At 36.9% G+C, this 18996-nt stretch overlaps 1 protein-coding gene across 3 annotated transcripts in view; it reads right to left on the bottom strand.

Moving 5' to 3' along the window:
- The window catches only part of FBXL17 (F-box and leucine rich repeat protein 17), a 497950-nt gene that overhangs the window by 325035 nt on the left and 153919 nt on the right, over positions 1-18996 (bottom strand). For 2 of the 3 annotated variants that reach the window (XM_060635241.3, XM_060635238.3), the window contains one exon: positions 18146-18253. The exons of the other annotated variant lie outside the window; for it this stretch is intronic. In XM_060635241.3, the coding sequence (XP_060491224.3) occupies positions 18146-18253 (108 nt within the window). The remainder of the gene's footprint in view (positions 1-18145; positions 18254-18996) is intronic. 3 annotated transcript variants of the gene reach the window in all.

Genomic DNA, 18996 nt, shown 5'->3' with positions numbered 1-18996 from the left:
ATGTAGTAAGGTATTTTAAGAGAAGCCCAAGTCAGAATGTAGACTATAGGTAATCAACTTTCAGTTTAATTTTGCTTTTATTGAGAAAAAATATTACTTGTAACTAATTTAGGTTAAAGACTAAAATTAGTCAATGATTGGTATGGCCATGTATGTACTTAAGTATAAAATGAGACACTAAAATGTTACCTAGGAAACAGTCTTGAAGGTTTATAAAAAGACCTCAAATGGCTTCCAAGTTCTCGTAAGACTCTGGAAAAGTAAAAAATTAAACAAAATCCTCAATTGTGCAAATTGACTATGGTGGATGAACCAACATAAGAGGACTCACGGGACCTTGGCAGAGGCAGCAGGGATGTTCCATCAATTCAGGCTAACAAGGATAATTCAGATGAAGCCAGTTGGAGGTAATAATTTTTAAAAAGAATAAAGACTTCTGCATAGTTTAATATGTTCAAAGGTCAACCAGTCCTAAATTACTTCTTACCAGCCCTGCAGATGTTGGTTTTATTGGGACTGGGTTTCAAAGCAATCAGTCATAATCTTTAGGGAGCAAAGTCAAGGGTTAAGACAGGCTGCCTTGTGATATCAGGGTTACTGGGGCTGCAGATCAGCACCACATACTCATCTGCCAAGATGGAGGTCATGGGAGAGAGCAGAGGCACAGGGAGACAGAAGGATCAGAGAAAGACAGTTTCTCTGGGGAAGAGTCTCCTATTAGCGACAGGGAGGGAGACACAAGAAATAAAGGAAAGGAGTTGTAGCACAGGTCTTGCATGGGAAAAACAGGAAAAAAAGCGGGGGGAGGGGAAAAATTAAGACTGCTGGGAATGGGAAGGAAAGGGGCAGAGAGGGAATTTCTGTCCCTGAGCATAGGATGGCTTCTACATCTTCACAGGTTCTGATATCTACATTTAGAGGATCTAGTTGGACAAGAGAGAATGAGGGGCATCCCTTCTGCTCATCAACTAGCTCTGAATCTCAGCTTGGTTAAGGCTTGCACTCAAGTATAGAAATGGTAATAAAAGCTAGATAAGCTACATTTAGGAAATCAGGTGAAACCTTCCCAGCACCTCACAGAACCAAGAACCTCAGGGTGTAACTGAAAGCTTTTAAACAGCCTGAGATCCTGGCATAGACAATAAAAATTTCTAAATCTAACCATGAAAACAGGACTTTCAGGGTATTGAATGCTGTCACATACACAGTAGCTACTATGTTAATTCTCTGACACTTTATGTATTCCTTCCATCCACTGCCTTCTTAATCACACTGGGCTGCTGTTTCTTTGCATTATTTCCAAATCCAAGGTCTGTTTCACTCTGCCATTCTCCTACTAGATCTGACATTTTTTGCCATTTTATTCACATCCTGTTTTGCTTTCTAGCACACTTTACTGCACTGTGTCTCAGAGCTGTACCTTCTAACTCCTTATTGGCACATTACCAGCCAGATTAATCTTCCTTAAATAACTTTGACCATATCTCTCACCTTCTCTGAAACTTTTAGGAAACAAAAATATTTCAACTGCAAAAAAGAACCCCAGAACTTGCCTATCAAAGCCCTTCACTATCTATTACTGCCATTTTCTTAAATCTGTTAAGCTAGCTGAAATCTTTCCCCAAATTTTGAGAGGCTAGTCTCAATGTACTCAAAGAGCTGTGCTCATTACTTTAAAATTGCTCTCACTTCACTCTTTTTATGCAGGTAACTTGGAAGTGTGTCTTCTTCTCTCCCTGACACTTATTCAACTGCCTAGTTCCTACCTCAACTTCTCCACAAAACCTTCTCAATTACTTTAGAGAGAGTAAAAATTAGTGAGTATACAATACTCACTTCAAGTATATTGAAGTGAGTATATACTCACTTCAAGTATATTGAAATACAATATACTTGCCTAACACAAATGATTAACCAGACAGTCTCCAATATTAACTATGCCCTTTAGACAGGAACCATCAATTGGCAGCAGCTGCCAAGGGACCAGGGCCCAACCTTCCCTTCCTGCTACAAGTACCTGGGAGACCCCTCTTTGTCTTTCCCAACTCTTTCACTTCCCCTCCACCTCCCCTCCTACTCAACCAGCCCTTCCCAGGCTCTTCTGCTCAGGAACAATCTTTCACCCCAAACACTTGCCATCCAGTCTTAATGCTTGAGCTGGTCCATATCTGGATAGTTGTGAATTTTCATTCATTTGTGCCTACTTACTTAAATGTCTCCTCAACACCTGACTCTAACTTGGCTGCACATTAGGATCACATGGGGAATTTCTAAAAAAATACTGATAACGAGGCCCCATCCTTAGGCATTCTGATTCACTGACTTGGGGTAAGGCCAGTCATTAGTATTTCTGAAAAAGATAGCCAGCTGACCGCAGCCTAAATTGGGAACCACTTCTCTAATACAGAGCTATTGAGGTTTAAATCCTGAAAGTGTAAAACTAATTCATAAAGCTCAGCCTCTTCAATCGCTCAAATAAAGAATGCAGAAGAGGGGCACCTGGGTGGCTCAGTCGGTTAAGCGTCCAACCTTGGCTCAGGTCACGATCTCACAGTTTATGCGTTCAATCCCCGCGTTGGGCTCTGTGCTGACAGCTTGGAGCCTGGAGCCTGCTTCAGATTCTGTGTCTCCCCCTCTCTCTGCTCCTCTCCCGCTCATGCTCTGTCTGTCTGTCTCTCTCTCTCTCTCTCTCTCTCTCTCTCTCAAAAATAAACATTAAAATTTTTTTAAAAAAGAATGCATAAGATATTATTCATATGATCAATAACTATTTATTGGGCACCTATCATGGACCAGACGCTATTCTAGTTGCTAAAAATACAACAGTGAACACAGCAGACAAAAAAACCCTGTCCATAGGGTGCTTATATTCCTACTTGGAAAAAAGTGAGGAGAAAAATAAATAAGTAAGTAAATTATATAGTATGTTAAAAGTCCTATAAAAAAAAAGTACTATAGAAAAAAAAATAAAACAAGGCAAGGCAGATGGAAAACAGTGGAGGGAAGGGATGAGATGGGGTATGATTTTAAATAGGCAGTCAAAGATGATCTCATTGAAAAGATGATCATTGAGCACAGATTTGAAGGAGGCGAGGAAGCACACAAAACATGTTGATGTCTGGGCCCAGACTTAGTGCGAAGACCCTGGGATGGGAACAGGAGGAGCATTTTGGAATGGGGAGCCAGAGGTATTGCAGCAGAATGAACAGAAAGAAAACTAACAGGAGGCATAGCCAAAGAGGTGAGTGAAGACAGGGAGACTGTATGAAACCTTGTAGGACAAGGTAAGGATTTTAGCTTTTGCTCTGAGGAATTTGGGAAGCCACTGGAGGGTTTTGTGTAGGAGTATGACATGATCTAACTTACATTTTTAAATGACCTTCTAGCTTCTGCGTGAGTCTATAAGAGAAGCAAAGGTAGAAGCAGAGAGAGGCTATACTGAATGTAGTCAATCAATATCTGACTTGGTCCACAGTGATAGCAGCTAGAGGTGGTATGAATATCAGATTCTGGATATATTTGAAAGAAGAATCAACAGAATTTTTTGACAAATGGATTATGGAGCATGAGAGAAAAAGAAGAATCAAGGATGATTCTAAGGTTTTTGATTTGAGCTCCTGGAAGGTATTGCTCCAATTAACTAAGATGGTTTGGTAGCAGATAGGAAAAGAGTTTGATTTTGAATACGCTATGTCTGAGATGCCCATTAGATGGCCAAGAAAAGAGGTCAAGATAATTTGGAAGTCATCAGCACACAAATGGCACTTACAATTGATTAAATTCATTGGGTTAGCTGGATACAATGATAGTAGGGTACAATTAACAGTGAGGGAAAAAAAATTAATTGATTGATTAAATTAATATCCAAGCATACAAAAGCATAGTAATAGAATATAATACATAGTCGGCTAATCTGATTCTAAAAAAATTTTTTTTCAACGTTTTTTATTTATTTTTGGGACAGAGAGAAACAGAATATGAACAGGGGAGGGGCAGAGAGAGGGGGAGACACAGAATCGGAAACAGGCTCCAGGCTCCGAGCCATCAGCCCAGAGCCTGACATGGGGCTCGAACTCACAGACCGCGAGATCGTGACCTGGCTGAAGTCGGACGCTTAACCGACTGCGCCACCCAGGCGCCCCTAAAAAAATTTTTAAATGCATTAACAGCAATAGTATCCTGAGCTACCTTGGGGCAGTGACAGGCTGGCTTCATTTCCCATCAAAGCATAATTCAGCCTTCACAGCTCCAGGGCACATCCTCTGTAAAATCATCTGGGATGCCCATTGTCAGAGTCAGAGACTGCCCTACGTACACCCACTGATGGTGGTCATTCTCCCACCAGGGCCTTCAACACGCTGCTCTACAGTTTGGTATAATAAGTGTTCCTCCCACTAGAGTCAAAGGCAAGCTACTATAGGTCAGGGCCATGGCTATTCACCTTCATGTCACCAGTGCCTTACACGGTATTAGGTATATCAAACTCAATTCATTAAATGCTCTTGCTGACTGAGTAAATCTGAAATTAGGGTCAAAATTTTAAAGATATTTTCATTTATTTACATTTCCAGAAATCAGGTATCTGTCCCTCTAACTCTATCAAATGCAGGATCTAAGGCTCTGAAGCTACGTGTTTTTAAAAGTGATATTTTTGAACATTAGTGAACATAAAGTTCACTAAGATGTAAGTATTAAATAATAAAAAAAAATCTCATTCCACACAATTAAAGGTCATTTTAGAACAAGAAGCACAATCAGTTCTCTATTTACATATTTGTTTTTTTTTGTTTTTTTTTTTTTCGTTTTTTTTTTTATTTATTTTTGGGACAGAGAGAGACAGAGCATGAACGGGGGAGGGTCAGAGAGAGGGAGACACAGAATCAGAAACAGGCTCCAGGCTCTGAGCCATCAGCCCAGAGCCTGACGCGGGGCTCGAACTCACGGACCGCGAGATCGTGACCTGGCTGAAGTCGGACGCTTAACCGACTGCGCCACCCAGGCGCCCCACATATTTGTTTTTAAAGTGAAGAACAGTTTTTCTTTTTTTTCAAGCCTCTGTAAATTGTCAGCATTTTGATGTGTGTGGCAGGAATTCTGAAGAATTCACCAAAATTGTAATCACTGTCTTCTGCTGCAGAAATGTGAATTTGTTAATTGGATTTCTGCGTCTTGGTGTACCAATTCAGAATGGATGCTCTGCTCCTCATCTTGTACTCTGGCAGGCAGCAGTCTCTAATTGACTTTTTTCTAGGACTTTCCTTTCCACTAGATCCCTTTCTTTTCTCCACATAAGATTTCTGGAGCTCATAACAAACTACAAACAGCACTTAAAGTTAGCAGCACTAAGCAGCCCTGTCACTTTTTTACCCGGCAGGAGCTAAGAAACAGAACTTCTCCTCAATTAAAAAAATAAAATGTTCACACTGTTTCACTCACATAGGAAAAAAAAAAATCAAAGCTTAAATAAACTAAGGGCAAATTAAGTCAAATGTGAATGCAAACAAGGAGAGATTATTTCATCTAACTGGACTGGTTGGGTACTTGTCCTTCATTTCTTTGCAACAAGGTCCAAGATCTATTATAAAAACAAAAGACAGTCCATGGAATTTGGAACCTATCTCAGTGACTGGCATCATATACCACACTTCAGTGTGTCAGAAGTTTGGGAGGTACCTTCCAAATAAAAGTTTCATGACCTAATTTTTTAAAGTAGGAAAATAAATGAAACTTAGCCCAGGACAAAAGCTTGTCATATCCAAGCCAAGCGGCCTGTACGTTGACCTCTTGATCACATGCTACTCAGGCAAAAGTCTTATCATTCCAGTCTTTATTTTTAAATGTATGCAGCTGAAAAACAAAAGGATGCCATTAATGCTTTTTAACTTAAAAAAGTATTCTGACATATATATTTTTTTGGCATTCGAGAAATGTTACCAAAATGTTGTACCTACTCTGTAAAATAAAATGTCTGTTTTTTTCTTTCTTCCCAATTTAGAATATGCAACTGGGACTCACCTTCACATCGAAAATCTCATAGCCTTACACTCTCATTTCTGGGCCTCAGCCTAAAGCCACAGTTCAGAGGGAAAAGTGCTTAAATCTTAATTTCAGAAATGATTCTTCCTATTCTGCGACCAGGTACTGTGTCAGGGAGTGTGAACCAAAAAAACGCTGGTGCCCAGAATAACCACCAGCGGGGCCACCGACCAGTGTTTGGCCTTCCATGCCACCACAAAAAGACTTCCTAACACACATGGCGGGACAGCATGGGGCCTCTGTCAATAGGTACATGCAGCTTCTCTCTGAGGTTTGCCCTATAAGTCTGGAGCACCCTGAGCCACCAAGGAAGAAAACAGCTCACCTAGGCATCCATCAGCAGCATTCTCTCCTCTCAATCTCAAAGCCATTTTTATGAGAAGAAACATTCCAAAACATATTTGTCACACTTCTTTCTACACTCCCCCTTACAGTACCCAAGTAAAACCCCAAATATTCCTTCTAGTTGGAAGACACATCTGATACTAACAAACTTACAATTAATCAATTGGATCACCACTACTAGCAAGAAAGGAGTCACTGAATCCATCCAAAAAGAAATCAAGATGTAAGTTAGGAAAAAATGCTATTTCTTCCACAGTGTTCATTTCTGGCAATGTACTTGATTTAATTGTTCATGGTACTATCCAAGTGCCCCAATCACCTATGATAATGAAAGAATGAACACTTTCCACGTGAGAAAAATCTTAGAAGACTCAAACTTTTTAAAGGGCATGTAAAGATGTGTACTCAAAATCCAAGTCAGGAACTCTCCAAACACTAAATCAGATTTCAATTGTTTTACCTTTGTTCTATAATAACCATTTTGAGAAGCAACAGCATTTGGTTAAAATATATTTAAATTTGAAATTGGTAAACTTTAGTTCCTCACTCTGCTAATGGCACTCAAGAGCTAGAAGTGAATGATCTAAAAATCAAGGTTAATATCTATGCTACAGGCAGCATATCGGTTATCAGTAAGAAACGGTAATCATGGGACTCCTGGATGGCTCAGTCGGTGGCTTCCGACTCTTCATTTTGGCTCAGGTCATGATTTCACGGTTCATGGGTTCGAGCCCCGCACCAGGCTCTGCACTCAAAGTGCGGAGACTGCTTGAGATTCTCTCTCCCTCTGTACCCCTGTACCTCCTTCTGTACCTTCCCCATTCACACACACACTCTGTCTCAAAATAAATAAATAAACAAACTTAAAAAAAAAGGTAATTAAATAATATAGACCATGAAATTACATTATCATTAAATAGAAAATACAAGTTTTTCCAAAGTAAGCTGCAAAAATTTTATAACTTTGCCTTATATGTTAAAGTATCACATTCTGATACAAAGAACTATCCTTCTGTAATGCTACTCTCTCAACCTATTTTGTCCATCTATGAGTAAAAGGCTTCAACCGAGATGAATTTAAAATAAAATAGCCAGTGTACATCTAAGGTATAGCTTTAATATCAAGTTATGGTTTACTTTAATAATATGTACTCTGAGTCACTTATGCCCTCTCATATCAATAAAAAAAAACATGACCAAGATTTTTGAAAATGAAAAAATAAACAGAAGTAGACATGATAGCATATTATTTTTAAATTATCAGTCAAAACCATCTAAGATATAACTTAAATTAGTGACTAATAACCAATAACTCAGATAACTAGTTCACAACTGCTTATTTAGTCAAATATTTTTCTTCAAATTTGCCTCTATGAATGGACATTATAGATTATAGCACTGAGAAAACATTTAAATTTTGTCTTTCTAGGAGCATGTATACAAACTATCTTTTGAGAATTAAGCAGCTAGTCCATCATCCTATTTTGGGGACTCACCATGGCCTTGTAGCTTCATTGTTTTTAACTGTCACATAGCTAGCTGTCTATATCTCTCTAGCTATAGCTTGTCTAGATCCAGAGCAGAAGTACAGGTAGTGATAATTCTGGGAAGGGTCAAGACTAACTTAAATCTTACATTATGTGCAATTCTCTGCTTTGTGCTTTGATCGCCACCATTACAAGATCCTCTGAGAGGAAATAATTATTGGTTCTACTCTCTTAAAGGGGGTCTCATATAAGAAACATGGAATGATGCAGAAAGAAAGATGCATTAGGATCAAACAGGAAAACAGAAACCACTATAAGTATTTATTAAAATTACACGAAGGGAATTTCATTAAGGAAGTTGGTTATTCTGGTGAAGCAGAGGCTGAGAAGAAAAACTGGAGAGGCTAGTGTAAGCCAGAGATTTTGCAACAGCAGGAACAACATGCACCCAAGGAGGGAAGGACAAAAGGATGGGTCAGTGTTATTGGAATCCATGGGCTATGGCCATCCAATACAAGCTGGAGCTGCAGGGGATCTGTCCAGGGCTAGAACCATGGAGGAAATAAAGCTGTTGCCAGTAATATTACCTGAGACAGAGAGGGAGGGAGAGAAATACACTAGTTTCTCACTTCCTTTGGCCTAGCTGCTTCCCACTGAATGCAGCCTGGAGAATGAAGCCCTCTGTGATGCAGAAGCACATAGCTTAGAGAGAAAAAAGGATCTGAGGACTAATAGACCTAGGGGTGAGAACAAAGTAAAAGGAGAGGGTTAGGAGATCCAGTTTCCAACAATAAAAAAAAGTAGTCAATCTAATGGGAGTTCTTTATAACAACCCAGAAGCCTAACTGCCAGAGTATTCCTGCAACTTGCCTGAGAAACACAGAGTGCTAACCAACTTTGTTTTCTTTTCCAGCTAGATGAAATCTGTAAAAGTCATCACTTGTGCTGCCTTCTCAGGCACGGGGGTATTGTTTCATTTTTAAAGATCCAAGATTGATAGCCAATTGTATGTTGAAAAAGTACCTCTGATCAAACATAATAACCAAGCATTTCCTCTAGTGAATATAAAAGAGAAAGCTCCAGTGGAAAGCTTTCTCTTGGGAAAAAAAAAAAAATGTTGATGGCCAATCATCCCACTAGGATACAATCAATTGAAGGGAAGTCTACAGGAGGGGAAGCAGCTACATTCCTAAAGGTTTTGTAAATACAGTGTGATCAACAGCTTTTGTGTAAATGCCTGTGATACCTCTGGGCTGGATAGCAAACACGTGAGAAGCTCAATTGCCTTTAGTCAATGGACTCGATTGGCCTCTATTATTGGGCCACGGTGTCTGGAGAAGAAGGAGCTCAGAACCAAACTTTATTCCAAAAATGATTATGGAAAATAATGAGTAAAAATATGTTGGCTCAAATTCTGGTTAAATACTGAGGATTCAAGCTAAAATTTCAGAACACATACCTCTACTGTCACATAAATAAATTAGCTTTTGACTAACAGAGAGTTACTATGGAAATGAATTCCCTATTGTCCAAGAATGCGACTATAAAAAAGGCACAACATAATTTATCTTCCTTTCAGTATCCAGGAGCCCCTTCATCATTATAAACATCATACAATATTAAGCAAAATTGTAAAGAAAAATCTGGTTATTTGGTTTCTGAGTAATGATTAATGATTGGCATGGTATGGGTGTGTACCGTATTTAATTATGTGTGTGAATGAATATAATATGTTCACACATAGGCACTTCCCTGTGACTAACATGATCTGCCCAGGTGCAGTGAAATTAGTACTTAAGTACACAGTTAAATTAATTAAAAATAAAACGCTGGTAAATATTGTATAATCATTCAAAGCTATTAAGTGAATATAACTGTCAATGGTTTTATATAATTGACTATGTCCCTTAAATAAATTTGGTTTCTATTTAGCTCTAATTCTCAATAAATGTTTATTTTAAATTAATAAATGAGATCTGCTTACTTTATTTTTTCCCAGTAATATATTTCCTCATTAAGTTTCATTATAATTTATTCTCATTAGGCCCCAAATATGGTTTCTCTAATTCGGGCAGTCTGTTCTGTTGGGGCCCCATCCGTGTCTAATATTTCAATTTATGTATAAACCACAAGACTGAGTGAAGTAGACTCACACTGTTCCTTAAATAAAATTTCTCTCACAAAACAGTGTGAACGAATTTGAAAGTCTAAGAAAGCATGAAAGCAACATCTCCTAATCTTTCTTAGATAAAGACTGACCTCATGTGTTAGAGACCTGATAAATAAAGTTGAAATCCTTTTTCATAAGAATATAAGAATATCTGCCTCAAAACCACAATTTATGAATAAGAAGTGTGTGATAAAAATTCAAGGGGTAAAATGAGGATAATATAAGCAATGTAAAACAATATTTAAAATATAAAAGCCAAGATCCAAGAAAGACCCTTTCAAAAAAGATTGCCCACTTTCTTCATTTTATATTATATATTTATATTAAAGCCTGAAGCAACCATTTTATCAAAGGATAGATATAACAAAGAAACTCATCTGCTCATTTTACTTGTTAGGACTTTCACAAACGGAGTCATTTGAAAGATGAATTCATTTATTTTACTCGTGTCACATTGATACATCCTGCCACTGTAGTTGTTGAAATTAAAAGGTAGCACAAACAAATATGTATTACAACTAGAATGTGAGCAACAGGGTTATAAAATATAAAAAGAGTAACCTCATTGGACAGGTGTTACTGATTTAACAGAATAAAAAACTAAATGTGATAAATTGCCATAGCTTATGTAGATACTGCCTATACTAATTTAGCAAAGTAAAAATCAAAGTCACTAATTTGTGCAATAATAATAAGGTACAACAGTATATTCCGATTCAGTGTACTGCTGCAGTTAAGAATTTATTAATAATTTTATTAAAAATACTATTTTAGTTGTTCAGTGCATGAACTTACCCATAAGGGTGTTGGCAGGGAAAGGAAGAGAACAAAACAAAACAATGAAGAGCACACATATGGTTATTAATCTTAAGATTCAGTATTGGCACTGAGATAGAAATAAAAGGATCATAAAGATTTTAATTAAGATTTATTTTCACGAAAATTTATTTTACATTTTTATTTTAATGAAAGAATAGGAGTAGATTAGGACTAAAGAGTTACCAGGAACTTCTGGACACCAAGATGAATATTTTTCTCATTACTTTATTTATTTTATTTTTTGACTACTTTAGTTACAGCCCAAGCACACTTCCTCTACAACCCGAGCAGCAGGTAGACGCTATTATTATCCTTATTTTATAGATGAGGAAATTGAGGCAAAGAAATTAGGTGATTTGCCCCAGGTCATACAATTAGTCATCATACCATCAGCTTTGATGACAGCAATAAGTGGTTTGCTGTCCATTGCAAACTTCTAAAAAAAAATCAATTAATGGATCACACCAGATCTAGATAATCATCGCCAATATTTTCAACATTCAGGTTTTGGGCTCAACTCCTAACTCTGGAGGCTAAATAGAACCAAAGCACGGTCATCTAACAAACACATCTTCATAATACTCACTGGCTCATACTTACTACAAAATATTTTAGAGCTGAATGAATTTAAGAACACGTATTTTTCCATATCTCACAATAACACTCAACTACTATAATTACTTAGAAACAAATGAAATGATAATCTATAACTAAACAGCAACATCATCCTTAAGGCAGCAAAACATTTTATTCTAACTGTAGAATAAAGTACTCTAAACTGATCAGTTGTTTGGAAATTTAAAAGGCAAGAAAGTTCATCTTTCATTTCTAGTCTCTGGATACACAAGAAAGGGAAGACAAAAATTGAGTTAGTTGCATGAATGAACATTCTTTCAGTTACTTAAGTTAAATTGACTGAAAAAAATCAATTTTGTTTTTCTTTAGAAAACATTTCATACTTTCAACCATAAGCACTTTTAAAATACGTGTTGTTGTTTTTTTTAAAGTTCTTTAAATGTGATTATGGCCCAAAAAAATATCAGAAGTTTGGGCATTTTGTTTAGTTGTCTGTTACCTTGCCCAAAAAATTCTGTTTAAAAACGGAAACAAACATTAAAAACTTCAACCAAAACCATACCTGACATATCCCAAGAATTCAGGTCATGTTTATAAACTGAATAACTAAAGCAACAATAAGACCTAATGTAGCATCAGAATTATATTATTAACTAATTAACACTCACAGCTTTATAATATTTAGTAATCTTACTATATTCATATTTTAAAATAATATCAACACTCATAACTTTAAAATATATCAGCAATCTAAAAAATACATTTACCTTTAAGTTATGACAAATATGAATTTTTTACATGGCATATAATAAAAGTGAGCTTTTTGTCAAAAATTCTTCCCCACCTTCCATAGTAGTAATTTATTTTTTAATTTTTTTTAAAGTTTATTTATTTGAGAGAGGAGCATGGGTACACACATGCACCCAAACAGGGGAGGGTCAGAGAGAGAGGGAGAGAGAATCCCAAGTAGGCTCTGTGCTGTCAGCATGGAGCCCCAACATGGAGCTCAAGTTCATGAACCGTGAGATCACGACCTGAGCCAAAACCAAGAGTCGACGCTTGGTGTGCCACACAGGTGCCCCCGTTAGTAGATATTTAAAGTAAGATCTAATAAAAGATTAAAATCATTTTAGCTGATCTGATGTAAACTTACAACGGATCTGTGGCATTAAATTCACGAACCCACAGCATTTCGGAAGTTTGTACTCCAACTACAGGTAAAAATAACTTTCCACTTTGACATTTCAGACTCCATAGATCTATCTGTTCAACTGATTTTTAAATTAATATTATATGCTAATATAAATTATTGTTAATTATTATCTTGAACACTTCCCATGTTCATATGCATTCTTAAAAAGTATGATACTGAACGGTGTGATTTTATCATGTGACATTAATATCAACATTTAAAAATTTTTGACCTCTTAAAAGCTTTTTTTATTATTGTGGAAATTTTCAAATTCAAACAACAGTAATGAGGATAAGGTAATAAACCTCCATGTCCTATAATCTAGCTCAATTATCTATAGTTTGCCATTTTTCATCGGGCAATCCACGTTTTCTTCTTTTTATCTTCTTTGAAATACTTCAAACCAAATGCCTAAACACTGTGTTACCAGTAAATACTCATGTGTATCTCTTACTGATAAAGTTTTTTAGTTAGATTGTTTATTTATTTTTTAAGTTCTACATCAAACATGAGGTGTGAACTCATAACCCTGAGATCAACAGATGCAGGCTCCACCAACTGAGCCAGCCAAGTGCCTCAAAGTTTTTAAATATAACAAATATTTGGTAGAATTCACCAGTAAAGCAATTTGGGCCTGGAGTATTATTGGAGGGAAGATTCTTAAGTACAAATACAATTTCTTTAACAGATACAGAGATATTCAGATTATGTACTTCTTGAGTGTGCTTTGGTAATCTTTCAAATGAATTTTTCATTTCACTAATTTATTAAATTTATAGGCATAAACACATACAAAATTCCCTTGTTATCCTTTTAACATCTGTAGAATCTGTAGTTATGACATGATATTGGCAAGTTGTGTCTTGTCTTTGTCTCTCTGTCTCTCCTTTTCTTAATCAGTTTAAGTAGAGATTTATCAATTTGATCTATTTTATCATAGAACCAGTTTTTAATTTCAATGATTTTTCTTTTATTTTTGTTTTCCATTTCATTGACTTCCACTTTGATCTTTACTATTTCCTTTCCTCTGTTTACTTTGAGTTTAATTTGCTCTTCTTCTTTAAGTTTCATAAGGTAAAAGTTTATAACATAGAAAGTCACCAAATTCAGATGTTCTTTTTTTTCTTATATAGGTGTTTAGTGCTATTTAATTTTACCTAAAGGGTAATTTAGCAGGATCACACTAAATCATCAGTGTTGTGTTTTCATTCTCATTCAGTTAAAAATACTTGCTAATTTCTCTTTTGATTTCTTCTGTACTCATGGGTTATTTAGGATTGGGTGCGCAAAAGAGATCATCTACAGACCTCTGGGATTCCCTATGAGTTCTCTATGGGGTTCTCTCCACTCTGGTGGTCTGTCCTCTGAACTCTGGCTGCCTTGGTCTCCCTGGACTTCCTGTTCTGTCTTAACTCAAGAGTGTCTGCTGAGTTTTGCCTGGGTTACCACCCCTCCCCCATGCCCACCCCGTGCTATGTGCTGGAAATTCTTTCAATGCATTAGATGGAAGCAATCATAGGACTCCTCTTGCTTCTCATATCTCAGGGATCACTGTCCTTAGTTGTCTGACAGCCAGTGTCTTGAAGACTACTGTTACATATATTTTGCCTGGTTTGGGGGATATTTCAAGGAAAAGAGTAAATCTGGTCCCTATTGCTCCATCTTAGCTAGAAAAATAAATCATTTTATTCTGTTTTTTATATATCATTATGAATTCAAGATTTTTGTACATTTGGTTTGCTTTAACCCATTGCAGCCATTAGGAATGGCTTTTGATATTCAAAGTAAGCCAACTTAGGCCACTGGGAACCATTTCATGTTTACTTTGGGTCCTTTTGACATGTTTCTATTAGTTCAGTGGCAAATGATATTTAGGCACCACCATCTAGACGCTAGGGGTTAATTACATATTTGCATTTGCTAAATCTGTTTTTGAAGAGTAGGAGGGAAAACAATATAGAAAGATTTTATATTTATAAACAGATACATTGCAGTGAAAGAACAAACATACCTGTGTTGGAGAAGACTCAATTCTGTCACATACAACACATCACTAAGATTCTCAACTGTTAAATGGAGACCTCAAAAGTTCTTATTATTGCTTCTTAAATATGGGTCTCAATGTTTCCAAACACAGCCTAGTGAACCTGACTTTATCTTCTCAACTTGGCTGCATTCAGTCTTAGCTATTTCTGGACTCTAATTTGCAGTCATAGGAGCCTAGAAGGAAGACCTCCTATTCAAAGATTATTTGATATTAGCAGAATTTATCTGAAGACTAAGGGTGTTTCGTCAATAAATATTGCAAAATGAGTAACAGTCTAGTCAAGGCTGAGAGCATCAAAGTAAAATTGAGCCCAATGAACCATAGTAATAGGATATCAATATTTTTCCACCTATTCCAAATCTTCCCCAATTTTGCTTTCTAAATTATTAATTTGGTCTCTTAGTTTCAGGGAGACCCCCCTCATAGTCCCTTCTAAGTTAATGATTCTGTTTTTAAATTTATTTATTTAAGAGAGAGAGAACAAGCATGTGCACAGGAGAGGGGGGAGCAGAGAGAGAGGGAGAGAGAATCTCAAGCAGACTCTGCACTGCCAGCACAGTGCCTGACACAAGACTCAATCTCAAGAACCATGAGATCAAGACCTGACCGAAATCGAGTAGGACTCTTAACCGACTAAGCCACCCAGGTGCCCCATAGGTCAATTACTTTTAAATGCATAGGTTCTTCTGGGTACAAAAAACTCTAAAGATAGATCATCTAATTTAGACACATCTCTTCATAGACAGGAAACTAAATCATGGAGGTTTTATGTCATTTGCCTCTTTTAGCAAACTGAGAGCCAGAGACTTAGAAAAGTAATATATTGGAAAGAATTTCTAAACCATATAAACTTAAACATATTTACACCAATAGCTCTCAACACTCTGCATCTCACATCTCTTAAATCATTAATTTAAAAATTATATACCACGATGATAAGAAGGGTAACACAACTTCCTCGGAGCATTTATATATTTATAAACATTTTGTGAATGTAAATTACATTTTGTGCAATATCTGAGTATGAAAACTGTCAGAATGCAAATATTTTAACCCAAAAGCTTTTATTTTATTAAAACCTGAGTTCTTTTTTAAATTTTTTTAATGTTTGTTTATTTTTGAGAGAGACAGAGACAGGATGTGAGTGGGTTAGGGGCAGAAAGAGAGGGAGACACAGAATTTGAAGCAAGCTCCAGGCTCCGAGCTGTCAGCACAGAGCCCCATGTGGGGCTCAAACTCACGAGCTGTGAGATCATGACCTGAGCGGAAGTCAGACGCTCAACCAACTGAGCCACCCAGGTGCCCCTAAAACATGATTTCTACCCTTAGTTTTCAAGAGATAAAAACAATTAAAATAGCTTTAGAGAAGCTATGCATGCTTAAAATTCTATCTTGCCTTTATTTGAATCCAGGAAAATAAGCAATATTATACCACCAACTAGTCTTCTCATCAGAGCAAAAGACTTTATTGACCAACAAAGAATAATCCTCAAAAGTCTGTGGACTGGCTTTGATATTAATCCAGTAGATTCGAACTACTGACAGTCCAAACCACCAATTCTGGCCTATAATCTTCAGAAGAACATTCGCAGCAAATTCAGCCCTCCAACGCAGACATTTGCTATTTGCTATAGCTGCTATTTTGTCACTGAGAGTAATTCTGATCTTCTAAGTACCAGTGTACCATAATTTTTGGCCATCTCAAAATGCTCAGGGAAGCACTTACTGATCTAATAAGTCTTGTTTTGTCTTTAATGAGTACAATTTCTAGCGATCATAAAAATCCCACATATGGTCATTATAACACTTGTTGTGCACAATCTGTTCATCCAAAGGCATTTCTACTCTACACTATAAACAACATTAGATGTGACTAGAAAAACATTCATCCACCAAGATGTTCCAGGCCAAGGTTATAGGAAATGAATAAAAATTATGGTCATGTATGGTCTTGGTTACACTAAGATATTCTGATAGAACAATAATTGAGAATGATGTGTTTTTCCTCTCCACCAGCTTTAGTCTCTGATCCTCAAAAAACAATTAAAGTTGGCCAGTTATCAGTCATTTAAGACACAGAACAATCACAGGATCTGTTTCAGACACACCAGACCAAAACAGTGATTTGATATTCTTCTCTCAAAGTTTGCTCTGATTTTCAAGCAACTTAGATATAACAAAATCCATTTTAATATTAGGAGTAACATTAACTTAGCATTTACTGCAATTTTGACACTGAGGCAAGCACCTTGCATGTATTATTTCAATTAATACCCTGAAAAATATTTGTCTACTCAGCTAATAAGTGCCAGAGACAAGATTCAAACTCAAGCTAACAACAGAGCCCAGGCAACTATCCCCTGTGCCTTTATTGGAGAGTCCCACGTAACTCATTATCATTTGCTCTCTTCCTAGAAAGAAAAGAAAAAGATTATTTCCCACTAAACTGTAAGCTTAAAGAGACCTGAAGAGACCAAGCCCTAAGAAACCTGGGATCTCAAACGTTTTATTTCAACATTGTGCTGCTAACACAACAGTTTCCTAAGAGTAGTGAAATGAAGGAAAGGTGAATGAAAAGGTTACTCAACTACAAAGTGGGAAAGGCAAGGACTCATACCCATTATCCTAAGTATAATATGATGCAGTTGAAATCTATCCAATGACAAATTTCAGGTAATACACAGGTAAATTTTATAGTCATCCATTCTTCATTACACACATGTAAGAATTAGCTCCTAATTATTTTAAAGCTCTGGAGTAAAGATGAGACATAAGTGAGAGATTACAAAGGAACTGGCATTTTCATCATTGCCAAAATATGATATTTTATATATTTGGTATAAAAGTGAACTCTCCTAGAAGGTTAATTTTTGACATAAATTCACCTCTCTTTTCACCTTTCATTTTCAGCTTAATCATATGCATGAGCCATATGTACTTCCTAAAAGCCAAATGCAATAAATTAACATTTAAATAATTTTTGTTAGATAGATCAGTTTCTTTAATGCATATATTTATCTCATAGTCATTGGCAATGAAAAAGCAAGAAAGTAAGCTTTCTTGTTTAAATGAATGTTCCATTTAAGAAAGGATAAATTTTGTATTGTTGCTTTAAACTGATCTCAACTACCAAATCCTAGTACACTTTTATTTTTTTTTTTAATGTTTGTTTACTTTTGAGAGAGAGACACACAGAGTGTGAGCAGGGGAGGGGCAGAGAGAGGGAGACACAGAATGTGAAGCAGGTTCCAGATTCTGACCTGTCAGAACAGAGCCCGATGCGGGGCTCAAACTCAGGAGCCTCAAGATCATGATCTGAGTCGAAGTCCGATGCTTAACCAACTGAGCCACCCAGGCACCCCAATCCTAGTACAGTCCTGTAATGGTCTGACTGTTCCTCACTCAAATACATTTACCAATGCTAGGGTGCTGATATGAATGATAGGCTAAGGAGATGCAGCCACAGAACCTACCTTGGTTAGGTGAATGACTCCTTTAGAAGTAACCGAACAACCCATGAAGCCAACGTACTGAAGTTCAGGACAGTGCTCAGCAAATGCTTTCACTGACTGATCTGTTACCTAGGGAAGGGACATGAATAAAGTTATTCAAGGTGGCATCCAGCGAGTTTAAGGATTTGGCTCCTGCAAATTCCCTCTGCCCTACCTCGCGTCATTAATATTTCCCTTTCCGTTGGCTCATTTTAATCTGTTTACAAACATGCAGCAATATCTCCTGTGGGTTTTTTTTAACTTTATTTCTTTTTCAAGTAATCTCTACACCCATCATGGGGCCTGAACTCACAACCCCAAGATCAAGAGGCACATGCTCTTCTGACTGAACCAGCCAGGCACCCAAGATGTCAACACTCTCTCTCCATCACCACTTCTTCCTAACAATCTCTCTCAATATACATATTTTCTATTGACATATAATCCACACACTATAACATTCACCCTTTCAAAGGGTACCGTTCAGTGGTTTTTAGCATATTCACAATTGTGCACCCATCTAACCCTAGAACATGCTTATCACCCCCAAAAGAAACCCCATGTCCATTGGCAGTCACACCCCTAATCCACCTCTTGCCCTCAATTCTTGGCAACTTTCCACCTCTATGGATTTGCCTGGTCTGAACATTTTTTATCATGGAAATTATATAACTGGTTCCTAAAAGACAACAATGGTCTCTTTATAAGGTTTCTACCTTCAAGTGTTTCTTTCAAGGAATCTGACTTTGCCCCTCGCTGCTTCAAATTCTTTAAATTTGGGTGGTGTGATGATTAATTTTATGTGTCAACATGGCTATACAATGGGGCACCAA

This window comes from Panthera onca, chromosome A1 (assembly GCF_046562875.1).
Source record: "Panthera onca isolate mPanOnc1 chromosome A1, mPanOnc1 haplotype 2, whole genome shotgun sequence".
Classification (NCBI taxonomy): domain Eukaryota; kingdom Metazoa; phylum Chordata; class Mammalia; order Carnivora; family Felidae; genus Panthera; species Panthera onca.
Note: the sequence above shows the minus strand (reverse complement) of the source record. Positions and strands in the feature narration are given on the sequence as shown.